This window comes from Rhodnius prolixus, unplaced genomic scaffold, assembly GCF_049639745.1.
Source record: "Rhodnius prolixus isolate KJV_2025 unplaced genomic scaffold, Rpr scaffold_4, whole genome shotgun sequence".
NCBI lineage: Eukaryota > Metazoa > Arthropoda > Insecta > Hemiptera > Reduviidae > Rhodnius > Rhodnius prolixus.
Genome location: NW_027411614.1, coordinates 6,120,316 through 6,136,251, shown reverse-complemented (window position 1 = coordinate 6,136,251; position 15,936 = coordinate 6,120,316). Strand labels below are relative to the sequence as shown.

General features: G+C 33.5%; 1 protein-coding gene across 4 annotated transcripts in view; it reads right to left on the bottom strand.

Moving 5' to 3' along the window:
- Positions 1-1,618: 1,618 nt before the first annotated feature.
- LOC141456424 (cysteine-rich motor neuron 1 protein-like) overlaps positions 1,619-15,936 on the bottom strand; it is a 515,843-nt gene continuing 501,525 nt past the window's right edge. For all 4 annotated transcript variants that reach the window (XM_074132413.1, XM_074132417.1, XM_074132415.1 and 1 more), the window contains exons 3-13: positions 15,199-15,435; positions 14,906-15,115; positions 13,672-13,869; positions 11,890-12,003; positions 11,509-11,778; positions 11,358-11,417; positions 8,819-8,977; positions 7,598-7,835; positions 7,339-7,505; positions 6,072-6,260; positions 1,619-5,447 (exon numbers count right to left, since the gene is read on the bottom strand). In XM_074132413.1, the coding sequence (XP_073988514.1) occupies positions 5,215-5,447; positions 6,072-6,260; positions 7,339-7,505; positions 7,598-7,835; positions 8,819-8,977; positions 11,358-11,417; positions 11,509-11,778; positions 11,890-12,003; positions 13,672-13,869; positions 14,906-15,115; positions 15,199-15,435 (2,075 nt within the window). In that variant the 3' untranslated portion in view covers positions 1,619-5,214. The remainder of the gene's footprint in view (positions 5,448-6,071; positions 6,261-7,338; positions 7,506-7,597; positions 7,836-8,818; positions 8,978-11,357; positions 11,418-11,508; positions 11,779-11,889; positions 12,004-13,671; positions 13,870-14,905; positions 15,116-15,198; positions 15,436-15,936) is intronic.

Sequence of the window (15,936 nt, the reverse complement as noted above, 5' to 3'; positions counted from 1 at the left end):
TATGTGAACTACTTTTTAACCTGCCTGATAAGTAGCGCTCTCTGGCGGATTTTTTTGAAACTAAATTTTAATTTTGTTTTCCTAAATTTCTTTACATATTTTTAAGTTTCTCTGTTAGTTTCAAACTTTTTTAGCACTTCTTTCTGTATTTTATTAATTTATTAATGTATTTTTATATTTATCAAGAATGTAAGAAGACTATGTAACAAAATTGGTATGAAATAAATATTTTTTTTTTATAACTAAACGTTTTTCTTAATTTTCCTGCTAAATAATACCTTTTTTCATGAAAGTAAAAAAAAATCATATAATAAATAAGAATGTGTTACAAATATGCAAATGAGAATGTTTTATATAATTCCAAAAAATACACATTACTTATCAATAAGTTCAAATTAATTGAAAAATACAATTACTGTAAAGTTTGCTATGCCTTCTGTTTGATAAGAAGTGACTTTGAATAGTGTCCACGTTATAGTAACTTTTGGTTTTTGAAAATATTTTTCATTGGATGGCTTTGAATGAAAGAGGTCACGAGCTAAAGAAACTACACTTTTCAAACCAAGCTCGCAAGTTATTGTCATTTAAAAAATTGCACTAATATGTATGGAGTTTAAAATGTTATTTCTTTGAAGTATCCTACAAAGTATTTTACTTTATGAGCTTTCTGAGTGTCCACATTTTACTTTTAATGTCAATTGATGTAACCAACTTTTCTTTATATAGAAAAGTAGTAAAATGTGAGTTTTGAGCGGTTTTAAACACTTATATTTAAAAGTCTTAACTCCGACAGAGATCAAAGCTGAGTTGGATGAAGTTCATGGCACATTTGCTCCTGCATTTGAAACTTGAGTAAATAAGTTTAAACAGGGCCGTACATCCACAAAAGATGATCATCGTTTGGAACGTCCTGTGGAAGTCACTATCCGAAATGATTTGATAAAGTCCTCGATATGATTTTGAGAGATCGATGAATCAAAGAGCGCTAAATAGTTCGAGGCCACAGGCATAGTATGGAAGCCACGTAAACGCCGCAATCATGTGGTCGATTCATAGGCTGCTTTGGCACTTTTCCGTCGCAATCCTGATGCGTTTTTTGCGTCGATACATAACCTAGATTAAACATGGATACTTACTAATTGCCTATATATGTAAGTTATATATAAGACACCAGTATGTATTGATTCTCCTATGATTCACCCAGTGTGGCAGCTAACCAGAGCAATCAACTATTTGGAAACAATTTTGGAACCAGAGATTAAGAAGGTTACATGATGCCGTTTCAAGCGACCTGGAAAATTATCAGGGTGGGTGAGTGTAAATAAATAAGGCCAGTGCAGTGGGATATACATATGTACATAGGACGTCTAGGTTATAGTGGAAAATACGAAAGCGAGAATGGATTAGTTGGAGAGCATAAATATTAATAACAAAGAATTCTGTGGATTGAGTTCTCAGGATTTTCTGCGGTTTTATGGAGCCCTACAGTTCAGCTCTGAATATCCAGATATTTCTCCAGTGTTTTCAATGGGGGTTGTGGAATATGTATATCATGATCTTCACCTCAGTAGTTTTATTAGGTATACATAATGTCTGATAAAAAACCAAATAACAAAAATGAATACAAAAACAGTTGGGGACCAAAGTAGCTTTTTCTTTTTATTACAAATTACTATTTACATAATTAAATTATTTCTTATATTTATTACATTTTTTTTTTCACAATGGCCATTTTTATTTCACACTTTTTATTTTTTTTAAATTAATAATACTCTAAACTATCACATTCCTAAAAAAATGACGCTTTTTTTACCTGTGGCCCTATATATATATTTCTCTTTCACTCTAATCCCTCTTTTTCTTGTTTATTAACATCAGATCATCATAGATATATATATATACTTTATCTGCATCATCACTATATTATATTAATGTACAATTAAAAAATAACTGATGTTATAAAAACATACATTCAAGTGTTTACATAAATAATGTAAATGAATATGTTTACATCATAGGCTTTGATTTAGTTATTTTCTCATTTATTTATTATTAATTATAATTACAACATCAAACAGTCGTTTAATAACTTTGATACATAAAACTTGGTACAAAACATACAATTTTTATCTTTTTTTAATTTTTTTGTTATTCAAGAATTAATTATTACATGTATTGTGGAAAAAATTACTAAGTTCAGGTACAGATAAAACTGTATTTCGATAATAATATTTAAAAAAAAAATAAAGTAAAATACACATATTAATCCACCAAGAAATTTTGAATATTGACTTGTCTAATCTTTTTTTTTTATATCAAATCGAAAAATACTTAACTAAGAATTTATTCATTTATTTTTTACACAAAATAAAAGTATTGTCATTAGTTCCAGCATAAATTGCAATGTAAAAATTTAAAAAGTTTTTTTTAATGTTTTATTTAAGGAACTTGTAGAACTCGTTATTTATTTATTTATTTTTTTTTCAATGTAATATTTAAATTTAATGTTCAAAGAATGGGATATACATACTTTCAATATTTTGGTCCAATCTTCTTAATATCTGATTATGAATGGCAGAGAAAAATCAACTTGAACAAAAAAAAAACAAATGTTTAAAAAGTCTCGAAGTAAAAACTCTCTAATTACAATGGGCTTATTGTATGCCCGTGGTTTTTCACTGTTGAAACGGTCTGCAACAAAATCTAGCACACTAGCAAGGGGGTATGCCAAGTTATTTGTTGGTGGTAAAATCAAAGAGATTGTAATACGATCGCAATAATTTTAGCCCAGCAATTACGGGATCTGATAAATAATTGCTCCTTAAATTGATAATTATTTTTCTGAGGGGAGATAAAAAGCCTTACTCTATATACATAAGTACAAGTTCCAGAATTTTAACCTGGGACCAGATTTAAAACGACAGATTCTCAGTATTCTGTAAACGTAGGTCAATAACTAAAAAAGGGTGTAACTCAATTTATCTCTTGTCCTCACTAGAGGAACTGGATCTTGTAAACGGTATTTGGGCACCAGGAACCTGCAAGTTTCCAATGTAGAGAAGTTCAGGATTTTCCTTGACAGGCGTAATTCTATTTCGTGGTCCATCAAAACATAGTTTTAACTCTTTAGAGTGTAAATAAGGAAAACTGACAAACAAAATACATAATTATTAGCTCTACACTAAGATGCGAGCTACCTGCGAGCTTCTTGGTGACGGTAGAAGTAACCTCATGCTATCTTCTTCTACCTCAGCACAACAACTTTGGAATAAAGGAGAAAGACGCACATTCTATCTGTCTCTTCATTCCCAGAAATACCCACATGAAAAGCACTTAGACTAGAAGGAACATCATTTAAATTATTAACAGAAGAAAAAGAAACGCGCACTTCAGTGCAGCTTGGCTATCGCCCTTGAAACTGAGTTCCGTATCCACTTCATAAAGAACAAGCCTTTGGTCTGAAAAAGACAAAGGCAATGTAAACAATTTAATCAAAAGATACGGCCAAGTGCTCCTTTCCAGTCTTAAAATAGAATTTTCCCATATTCTACAAACCAATTGAAGACGAACAAAAATTCAAAATTACTGGAAACATAATTATGTGAAATTTTTATACATGAAATTTAAGGACTACTAATAAATAAAGTCCAATTATACATGCATTTAGTTTTGAGAGCCTTCAATGAGAGATTTATTGTTTTGGTAGAAAAATGGGCATGAAATTCGAACGGTTCTGCATTTCCCTTCTCGAAATAAGTCAAGAGATATTGGTCTTCATCGCAGCTTACCAGTCAATGAAACGCTACAGTGAAAGATACGCCTTATTGCAACAACTTAATTGTTATTAGAGTAATTGTTATATATTTATATATATTTTAAAAAAATGCAACTCACTAGAAAAACACCAGTACTCTGCCATTAATGAATAGATAACTCGATTTGTAGTTATGTTCTCTAGTTCATGCAATACAGTTCAAAGGCTAACTGCTTTACTTTCCTCGGAACTTCGATGACAGACTTAATTTTAAAACTTATAGTTTTTATTTTTTATTTTTTTTGAGATCACAATTTTGCATTAATTGAAAGAAACAAATGAATAGAATTAAAATACATCTTTTTAAGTTTGTGTTTAGAAGTCTGTCCAATTTTTGTTTCCTTTACCGAACCTACACCTTCACTGCAATATGAAGTTTGTTTTTTTTAAGTTACGTAAAAAAAAAAGTATTAAAAGTAGATTGAAGTCGTGCAGGTATGTCGTTATTTTTCATTTATATTCGCAATAATAATAAGAAATTAACTAACCTGTGAATGAGGTACATATTTTGATTTTTTCCACTTATTATTATTTTTTTGTATATATGTATATAAAAATTAATAAAACGAATATTTATTTTATCCTGATACAAAATTATTTGTTAGAATAAATAATAATTAAAAAATAAGTAATTCTTTTTATTTTTCACTAATATATCACAAAGGCCTTATTTATTGTTGTATGAGTTTTACATTAAGCCATATTTTTTTTTAATTATTTTAATATTATTTTTTTAAAAATTCAAATCATGAATAACACTGATATTGAAGATATGGATTCCAGAGGTCGAATTTACCAAATAAATCACCTTATTATTAAATTAATTTTCTTATAAAAGTACCTTACTGTATCCATTTTTTTAGACCATACTTTTTAAGAATCTTATCAAGTGGAGTTTTTTATTTAAAAAAAATCACCTTTAATTTTTCTTTTTTAAGAACTTCAAGTCCACTCGTTGAGAGTAGCTCACAGCAATGAGTTCATGTAATCTCCTCAGAGAGTGTCTAAAACTACATAGCACTCATTATGATAATTATTATCTTTTTCTTTTTTTTTCTTAAGTTCCAATAAGAATGTTCCCAATAATTTCTTGATTTTATCTTTCCTAGTGGAAGCACTGGGTTTATAAACCATCTTCACTGGGGCAAAATGGAAAAGGGGAATAAAAAGTCAGAAAAACATTATTTTTGACAGAGATAACACATGTGATGTTAACAATTTCCTCTCAATGATTAAAAAACAAAAAACAAAAAATAAAAAATCCCCAGGAACAAATGATTATAAAACTAAACATTACTTGTCTGAGAATTGTCTTCTCTTGTATCCAGTCGTGCGCACATTTCTTTTGCACTAATTTAACACAAATCACACAATATACGTTTGGGCCGTTTTATTCTAGCTCAGACAGGAGATTTATGTGTCAACGGAGTCGACTGCGGTGTAGATCCTTCAAAAGTTGGCACAAATTTATAAGGATATGCTGGCGGATGTTGTTGACAGATTTTCAGTTGATGCCTGCGTAAACAGCAAAGCCTTCCGGCAAGCACCATGCCCGCTCCGCATAGACACATTACCGCACAAAGCAGAAATATGTAAAGGAAATCGGTGAACGAACTGGATCGTCCTTCGGAATCTGCATAAAAGAAAAAAGCAAAGTTAAAAAAAAAAAAAATGCACTCGGCTCCAAGAATAAGAGAGGGAAGAACACCCAGTTTATTTTTGAGATATCGGATTAATAAATTCCATTAAAAATTTTTGATTTTGCCATATATCTCACCGAGACATACTAGCGTCTCTGCGGGTATCCCACATTAACAACACGAACTTACACTGCCAATACGAACACTCACTCAATAGGAGTGAAAACAAAAATTCTTAAACCTAAAAACTGAATAACATTGATTATTAAAAGTAAGATTTAACCGAAATTTTTTATGAATTTTATTATTTATTTTCTGAAAAACTGATCTAACGTCATTCTCAAATCTTGGGGTACTACTATCTACTATATAGTGGGATGATCTACTATATAGTAGTCATCTATAGAACTCTATAGACTATAAGTAATTAAGCAACAGAAAAGAGAAGCAGCTCTATCTGAACCTCTAGACCAACTAAAATTCTGTTCTTGTCTTGTTACAAGAGATTTGAAAAAGAAATGAGATAATAACTTTAAAAAGTATTAATTCCTTTCTTTTACAATTAAATGAGTAGACATGTTTTGAAGTTTTTACAACAGTTTAAAGAAATTACATACCCTTGCATTTCGGGCAGCAAGAATTGTCGTTGTTGTTGGTGCATGGATTGTCGCACACCGTTTGCACACAAGAAATCGTACGTCCTGGTTCGCAAGTACATCGTTTACATTTATCTGGCTCCCATTCATCGCCAAGGTTGAAGGTCACGTTACCAACATGACAGCTTGTTTCATCATGTATACCATTGCCTAAAAATAAATTAAAGATAAATTATTATGAAGATTAAAATTAGGATATTTAGGCAGAAACTTTTATAATTTTAAGTGATGTTGCTATTTAAACGAAATAATAAATTTAAGTTTCTTTTTTGATATTTTAATTGCACTCACGCAAATTTAAATTGTTCACTTTAATTCGTTTTAGAGGACTCATGAAAAACATCTACATACGAACACCTTTCGGAAGGTACACCTTGAATAGTGGTTATTTTAAAAATTGATACAGAAATTTCTTCTTAATTACAAAAAAAATAGGAAGATGCAGTATCGGCATACAGTTGAAAATTTTAACCAAAATCATCGAGAACAAATTTGTTGACATTAAAATAAAATGTCATTGTTTATAAGAAACGTTTTGAGCCTCTGGGTTAAGCATATTTATTGGAAATTTAATGCACTTTCTTTTGGAATAAGCAAATTTGTTGTAGGATAAAGGATAGAAAAGTTACAGCCGTTTTTACGGTGGAAAACGCGAATATCGACGGAAAAGATAAAAATGCAAATATCTTGGGGACACTATTGAGAATCGGGCCAGAATATTTTTTGTTGCATTTGAGCTGCTGAATCACCTCACGAAGTTTCGAACTCTTCTCCGTGAACACCCTGTAAGGAGGAGTGTAATTAATAAAAAAAAGAAGTGATTTTTGTTAGTTTAGTTGGAATTCCAAGGTTGATTTAAACGTTATGAGTGTGACCTAAATTAAATCCATAACGACCTAAATGATCTATTGTGAAACTGTCTTCAGTGACACTGTTCCTTCATAGATTGTAGGCGTATTGGTCAATGTGAATGTGCGAGGAGTGTGTAAAAGGTTTTCTTTAGGTTCGCTCTAAAGTCAATCCCTGAAGAAGTAGCTGATCCCTTAAGGGTACGTGGATTTGATACTTCGAAGTATATTTGTTTGATTCAAAGTTCCCATCACTGTGCTTTCCGAACTGAATGTTGAGTTAAAAAAATAAAAAGATAATTTTCCGTTGTCGCACTAAGAAAAACAATAAAATATATTCCAACCAATATAACTGAATGTATACATTTCTTAAAGCTTACCTAAACAGATAGAACAGCACATATTTTTGACTTGTAAAGGTGTTTTGCAGGTAATGTCAACTTGATGGCAGGATTCAGTATAACAAGAAGCAATACCGTTGTCGCAAATACAAGAAACACAATTTCCTTCTCGCCAAGTACTTCCTGCAGGTCTGTCCACACCACAACTAAACCAAAAATATAATAATTTTATTATACTAAAAATAAATAAAAAAAGAAAGTAAAAATTTAATTAATTTTAAGAACAACGATTTCTTACTCTTGAGGCGATGTGACCTTCGGTTGCATATCAGTTGTACATCTTGGACAACATTCTCCCGGCAGAGGCGGTAATGGATGTGAACATGGAGCTGGTGGACAGACCTCTCTGTTACACATTACTCGTCCTCCGTGGCATATACAGTCTACACATCCCATAGACCAACTTTCGCCTTCTAACTTCATTAACCCGTCCATACCATAGCACACTACCTGTGTTGCCAGTCGTGTATCGTTACCTAACACATTAGTTTTAAAAATTAGTTTAAACAACAAGACAAGTTTAAAATAATTATATAACAAGCTATTCTTGCACATTACTTATTTACAGAAACACTCAAGTAAAAGTGAATTTTTCAAAATGAATAGAAATATGCAAAGAACCTAACTGATGGCCTTTCGAACATAGCAAACCTTTCTCTACCAAAAATCCCTTAGTAACTGGGCTACTATAGTAAGTCACAGACTTTAGTTAAGTAAGTTTCACAAATGACCAGTAACACCAACAATAACTCTTCTCAGTTATTAAACTGATTCTTCAGAATTTCAGTTGTTATAAAGAGATCAGTTTAAATCAATAAAATAAACCTAAAATAAACTAAGTACCATAATTATGTATGAAAATAGCACGGCTGTGTGGGCAGTGTTTGCAAAGAAAGGAATTAGGTTCCTTAATACTTGTATCTTGTACCATTAAGTTTTACAAGGAACAGACACAATTCCTAAGTTCATAACTAATATAATAGCAACTTGATTTGGGCCATAAATGTGAAGTTAGCAAACCTCAGGCTTTTAAACATAAGGATTAATGAGATTCAAGACCAATGGAAGGCGAAAGAGACATCAAAATTCATCATCTTTCTGCTATGCAAGCATAAAACTCTGCCTTTTATCCAATTGTCTCTTCACAAGGACCTTTTATGCAAGAATATACGACAGAACATCACACTTGTGCCAATATAACCGATTTATATCCGAGATATCTCTTTACCTGAACCAGTTCTCTCAACAGAGTATCCTACTGTAGGCAGAGTGATATTAACCTAACGTACCCTACACCGTTTGACCGTACAATAAAAAAATCACCTGTCGAAAACTATTTTTGATGATAATTTCATAGAAAGTTTTGTCCTAATCCAATTTTAGTAAAAACAAAAATGAATAATCTTTTCAAGTTAATAAAAAATTGATAAAAACTGCATTTATTATGTTGAAATTTTACCAGGGCATGTTGGACAGCAAGATTTCTTAGTGACCACTGGATCTGGACAGTTCAGCTTAGGACAAGCTATCAGAGCACACATTTCTCTTCCTCTGTGGCAATAACACTGTCTACACCCATCATTCCAGGCTTCACCGTCGTCTCGCCAAACATCTACTTCTGCACATAAAATAATAATTTATATTTTTTCAAAAATCTTTACACAACGAATAATATTTAGTTTTATTAGTGGAATCAAATGATATTATCGTTACATTTTCTTGAAAGAAAATTTAATGATTCCGAGGCATTACTGGAAAAGAGATATTTTGCATACAGGTAAGTCTGCGAAGTTATAGGAAAAGAACGATTGAATGAACGATCTGTTCACGAGCTGGATTCAAAAATTAATGAGCAAGTGTCTTACAGCCTAGAAAGACATGTTCAGGTGGATATCCAATAGCTCGGTTCGTTACAAAGTTGCCCAAAAATACCTTGAATATCTACTAGAGGATCGTTTCATCAATAGATTTGTGGTGACTGATGGAATCATAATGGATTTACTGCCTTAATCCAGTTTACAGGGGCCGGTCCTAGTCGTTCCTTTCACAGCCTAATCCGTGGTCACATTTCAAAAAAAAAAAAAAAGGAAACGTTATTATTCCTTGGAACTACAAATTTGAATTTTTGTTTGATGGCAAAACTTTTATTTCCAATCTTAAAAAGAAGAAAACTGGTATGTATAATAAGCAGCTTTGGCTTAATAATATCCAAATTTCCTAAGTCGACACCGAGGATTCACCAAGAGGATCATAGTTGAAACTGAGTTTCAACCCAGCCGAACATTCATGAACTTATTACCTAATCATGAACATGGTTCCATCTAGTCCCATCAGATTATTAATTATTCCGAATAGGTGCCTGTATATGTATTCTTTGTCTTTACACTAATGAAAATGTAGCAGCAAGGAAACCAATATAATACCAACAAATTTGTAACTGTTATACTCGTAAGTGAGGCTATGTTAATATAAACTACTCAAAAGTTGCTAAGGAATTTATAAATAACATCAAATATAATTAACTTGCACAATGTTTTGATGTTTATCTCGTTATTTTGGCATTCAATATTTGTTTATATTAAGGAATTAATGCACTTGTTAGTCGTACAAAGGTTAATTCATTTTGATAAACCACAAAAACAAACATTGCTAATTTTGTCCTTTAAAATGATTCAGTATTCTAATGCATTTGAAAGTGAATGAACTTTTTTTTTCTTCTCAATTCTAATTTTTTATCATGGAAAGAAGACCTCTAAGTGATGAAAGGGCAAATTTAATTGTCCAGTTTCATTTACAGGGCCTTTCTCAGCTTGAAATTGCTAATGCTTTGAACATTGCGCCAAGTGTTGTTTGCCGAGCATTGCAAAGATACCGCGAGTTTGGAACTGCACAAAGACGCCATGGCGGTGGGAATTTTCGAAGAACCACTGAAAGAGAAGACCGCCTAGTGAGGATGAATGCCCGCAGAAACCCTTTTTTGACCGCCCGACAGTTACAAAATCGTCTTTTTGTATCCTCTGGGACTCTGATCAAACGATTAGAAATCGATTGAGAGAGGTTGGTTTGCGTTCGTATCGCCCAGTTAGAAGGCTCTCTTTGGATACTCGGCATAGAAGAGCAAGATTGGAATGGGTAAACTCTAGGTTGAGGGAGAACCAAAACTGGGAATTTGTATTGTTTAGTGGCGAGTCAAGATTCTGTGATAGCAGACGTTTGCGAGTGTGGAGAAGGCCAAACACTCGTTTTGAGCCACAATTCATCCAACCGGTAACAGTACACCGCGGTGGCGGTGTCATGGTGCGGGGAGAAATTACTCTCAACAATCGTACTGAACTACACATCATTCAGGGCACTTTAAATGGGATCAGATACAGAGATGACATTATTCGGGGGTTTGTCTCAGACTTCCGAGACAATATTGGGCCACAATTTGTTTTTCTCGACCAGATGTGTTCTTGAAGAAATTCGTCGCCTCGGCATTACCCACTTACCACAGCCAGCACTATCACCAGACCTAAACCCAATAGAGCACATTTGGGACAATTTACAGAGACGGCTAAATAACCATCAGCCCCCACCCAGGAACACCGGAGAGCTTGCTAACGTTTTAACGTTACTATGGGAAGAAATTCCGCAAGAAGAAATAGCTGCCGTTATTTTGAGTATGGCAAACCGTTGTTCAGCTGTTCAGCTGTTCTGAAAAACCAGTGGAGATGTTTTCCACAATTTGTCAGGCGACACTCACGGCTTTTGTTAAATCCTGTTTTATCTTTGTTTTTAAAAATTTTATTTCTTAAAGATAATGTGATATTAAAAGACAAATGAAGCAACTTTTATTTAAAAAAATATATATATACTCTTTCTGTCTTTTTTTGATCTTTTTATTGCAATTCCTCAGCAACTTTTGAGTAGTTTATTTAGAATTTCTTCTTTTTATAAAATAATAAAATATATTATAAAAGTGCTCATTAAACAGTGTACCTCATTTGAGATCTTACCTGTATCGCATTCAAGCTCAAGGTTATCTACGGTATTTGTTACGCTAGCATATGGTGAACCTACAAAAGAAATGAAAACAAATTAATCTAAAAATTAATTATTAAAAATTATCCCAATAAAATTATACACGCCAGGTATAGTAAGTGTTACCTCTGCATTTGCAAATCAAGCATCCTTTTTGATCAGTTTGCAGACCATGTGGGCAACTTTTTTTACAAGTATGATCTATTGATTTGCAATGGTGGGCACATTTACATATGGGACAGCCCGATTTATTCTGTTTATATCCGTTTCTACATTTTTTAGGACAGAAGAAAAGTGGATCACATTGAGCTGCTTCCGTTTCCTTACATTCGCATAGTTCTGAACCATTTTCATCTTTTAAATAACCATTGGGGCAATGCAGTTTACACTCATCTTCTGTAAAACATTAGAAAAAAAAAAGTTTAAAATTTAAGAAACCATAGAATCAAGAGGTAATTTAAATGTTTGTAGATTTAATTTGAGATTTTAATGAATTTCTGAAAGTACCTTTACATTTGCACAGAAAACAGTTTGATTCATCCCTGACAAAACCGTTCTTACATCGAAGGTTGCAGTTGAGAGTTTGAGGGCAATTCGGAGGCACATAGACCACACTTGTACCTTTAAAAAAATCATAAAAAGCAAATTAATTTCCTTTTTAACGAACAATTTTATTAAATGTTTAACTAAATCGCATGTTCTCCAGAAATACGTTCTATTGTAGCAGAGTATGAAAGTAAGAATATGATGGAATGAACTAAAATATAATAATTCGCCTTTTTTTAATTTTAAAATAAAACCACTTGACTACTGCCGACGTTTCTGGTCGCTAATATTTTAGTAGATGTAAGTTATTGGGTTGTCCGTAAAAGCGAGCACCCATCGGGTAATCATACGTCTTCTTTAATGAGCTTGCACACCAACCAACTAAATAGTCGGCATGTGCAGAACTCAAACGCTTAATATACAGTACTATCCTCAAATCTATGTGGATTTACGAACTAGAGCTGTGGGGTTCAGCCAAACCTACAAACTGAACAGACATTTCAGTCAAAACTATTCCGACAGATAGCTGTCGCTTTTTTCTACGGTGACTAACCTAATCATCTTCACAACGACCTCAACATCCCAATCGTACAACTATTCGCCGAGACGAAATACCAAAAGTTCCATACTGCTCACCAGTGTTCCCTCTAATTTTTTGTGACCTGTGTGCGCATATTTTAAAGTGTGTGCAATTTTTTCCAAAATAAACAAATTTTGTGCGGCAATTTAAAAAAGCGCATATAATAAAAAAAAAGACAATACCAGAATAGTATTAATATTCAGCCGAATTTTGTTCCTACTTATAGGCATTGACTCGATCTTACAGCATACCACACATTTCAACGGAACACAATGAAAAAACTACCCTAAAATCAAGTCAAAGCATTAGTTCGTGGAGACAGAATTTAGCTGATTACTGCGGCTCCCCTTTTCCATTCAAATGGAAAATAAGAATATTTAAATACAATGTAAAAATGTTGTCTGCTTCTAATTTTTTCAATTAACACATTCGTCAAAACAAACAGACAAGAACAATTCACAATTACTTATTATTGAACAATTTTAGAATTAAGGATTACATTTTTATTAATGGCATTTATTTTATAACTTCTCTCTCCTCTCTTGTGGTTTTTACCATTCTGCATAAATTTACTGAAATTTACAAAAATTTTGTGCGCGCGAATATTTTTTATGTGCGCTTTGTTTAAAATTTATGTGCGCGCGCACACGCGCTCAGCTTAGAGGGAACACTGCTGCTCACACTACTTGCTCTAATCTTCTCGTACTGTCTCTCGCCTCTTCTATCATTACAGACAATCCTTCTCGCCGACTGAATCGTCAATGAACCCGAGACTTCCTTGAAATCTGAAGATCATCAACATCATCGATATTCTGTAGAAATAATGCTACTACTGTATTTATTTTTCTCCTTCTGCTCTTCACGCATCATTAGTATCATTCACCAGTCAAATTGTTTACTGAAAACTATTTACATTCTAATCCACATTTTGTTGGTTACAGTGACGAAAAATAATTTTTGTACAGCTATATTAGGAGGATACTGAACAACCTCCAGATCAGGCTCACACATCTCAGTAGAGACAATGAAGAAGGCACATTCCGTGCCAAAAAGTTTACGAATATAACATTTGCTGTTAATTAATGATATTTTAAAAACTAACGTCTTAGCCATTATAAAAAAAAAGGCCAAAAAAATTTAGAATAAATAGATATGTTACATACCATTACATTTAGGACAGCATTCTCCTTCTATCCATGCAGCGAACAGACAGGTCTGCGTGGAGCAAAACGCTGCCTGACACTTGGCCTCACCTTTGATGCACGTACATTTAGTACATTCATCTTCAAACCATGTGGCTTCATTTGCATATATTACACCTCGTCCGGATTTACAACCTCCAGGAGGTTTTGGTTCTGTAACTGAAAGCATATACAACCATTATTCTCTGACCCATATTCTGCCAAGGTTCTGCCCTATATTGTCCACTAAGAACATTTTTCTGTTAGATTGAAAAAGACAAAAGCAAAATTATTTTTTCTATCTTCGGATTGTTTTTACTGATTTTGGTACATTAAATTCGTAAATAAGTTACATGAAAATTATAATCAGAGCAATTTGAAACCTAGGTACTTTTTTCAGTAAGGAGCATTAGATTTTTTTTTAGTTCCTGGGTTATAAATTAGCAACTCATTCACAGTAAATATTATTTTCTCAAATAACGGTATGAAGTGGACAGTTTCCATGTTACTGGACCACAGAAAATCAAATTCCAAAACAGCATAGGTGACTGGGCCAGCAGAATCTACGCCTTCAAGTTAACTAGCAGAACCAATGCTCACAAGAGAACGAAGGAAACCGCCTGAGGCGCCTTTGTCCATAAGCTCGTTGTCTCGGACGATTCAACCCAACTGGACGAATCTCTGTTTGCCAAGGGAAATTGGATCAGTGCTTCTCTCCGTCAACTACTCTCAAATTAATCCGACTAGTTTCCTATCCTTCGTTGCCCGGTCATCAGATCCACCAAGACTTCTAACCTCCTAGGCTTTTCTGTACGATTCTAGCTTTTGCTTTAGATATTGTCCTTTCGTTTCCCATTCCGAATGTGCTTCTGAAACGTAATGCACCTAGGATTTAAGACGATTTTTATCACATAACTAGATTTAAACCGCAGCAGGGTTCAGACCAAAACAGATTTATATGAGCCTTCTCTTGCTAGGGCAAGTGGTTGTTAAACAAATTTCTTAGAAAAAAGAGAAGCATTTTTTGGGGGGAAAACTGGGAGATAAGTTGCATTTTGGAGATTTTGTGAGCCTTCTAGTGATTTATTTTTTTTTCTAAGTATTTTGCTGTCGCATGCTGTTTTTTTTAGACACTTAGTGGAGTCACTTAGTGCAACACGCATTTTGGTTGCTACATCAGGGGAATATCTCTTAGACTGTGATTAAAATTGTTTACCTGCTTCCTCATACGATATACACTGAGGGCAGCAATCGTCTGGCGCCAAGTCGGTCATTCTACAATCGTCAGGAAGTGGCGGACACTTGACGCTGTTTATACACTGGACTTCTCCCTTTGTACAAGTGCATTCCCTACATTTGCCTCGTTTCCATTTCACGCCGCTAGCTACCTCTTTTCCTTCATGCACGCATGTGCTTCTTACAGCCTCTGTTCAATTTGAAAATTATTAAAACCCTTTGAAATTATTTATAGGGTTCATTTTTCCATAAAATAAATGTTGAAATACTCACCATTTGGTTGGCATTCGTAGACAGGACAGCAAGAACCTGGTTTGTTAGTGCCTGGTTTGATAACTTTTCCAGTGAATCCTTCTTTACATTCTGGAATGGAACAACGTGCTGGTAAGCATTCGCAACCACCAGGCGTACTGCAGCATTCACCTTCAATATGCCGACGAGGCAGACTCAGACTGTCCGGTGGGCAGAATATTTGGTCTTCTGGGCATATCACACCAGTGCAATTCGCTTCTATTTAACAACATAGAATCAAATAATTATCTTAAGAGTTTTTTTTTTTTTGGCATTGGCTTCCGCCGTACAGCCAGCATCGTCTAGGTGCTTATCACTAGAATATCACTCACTCTCCATTCTTACTTATAAATACATTCGCTTCACTCATTCATCCCTCTATTACATCCAACTATTTACATAACCTACAATTAATGGATGGATTAGTATATATTCCTGCCATCCTTATAGCTTAACCAAAATTAAACTCACGTTATCCTTCTGTAATAATTTTCTTGCATTCATTCTATAACTTTTAAATACATTCATATTTCATTGCTAGCTCTGCTACAGATTTAAGCACATAGATGTTGGTGGAGAATATTATGTCTTCGTAGCGAAATGGTGTGTCTAAATACCTGTATATGTAGTCAAACATTCGTTTCCTTTCTACTGTATAACGTGGGCATATCCATTATTATATGTTTGAAATCTTCCTCCTCATTGCAATCTATGCAAAGA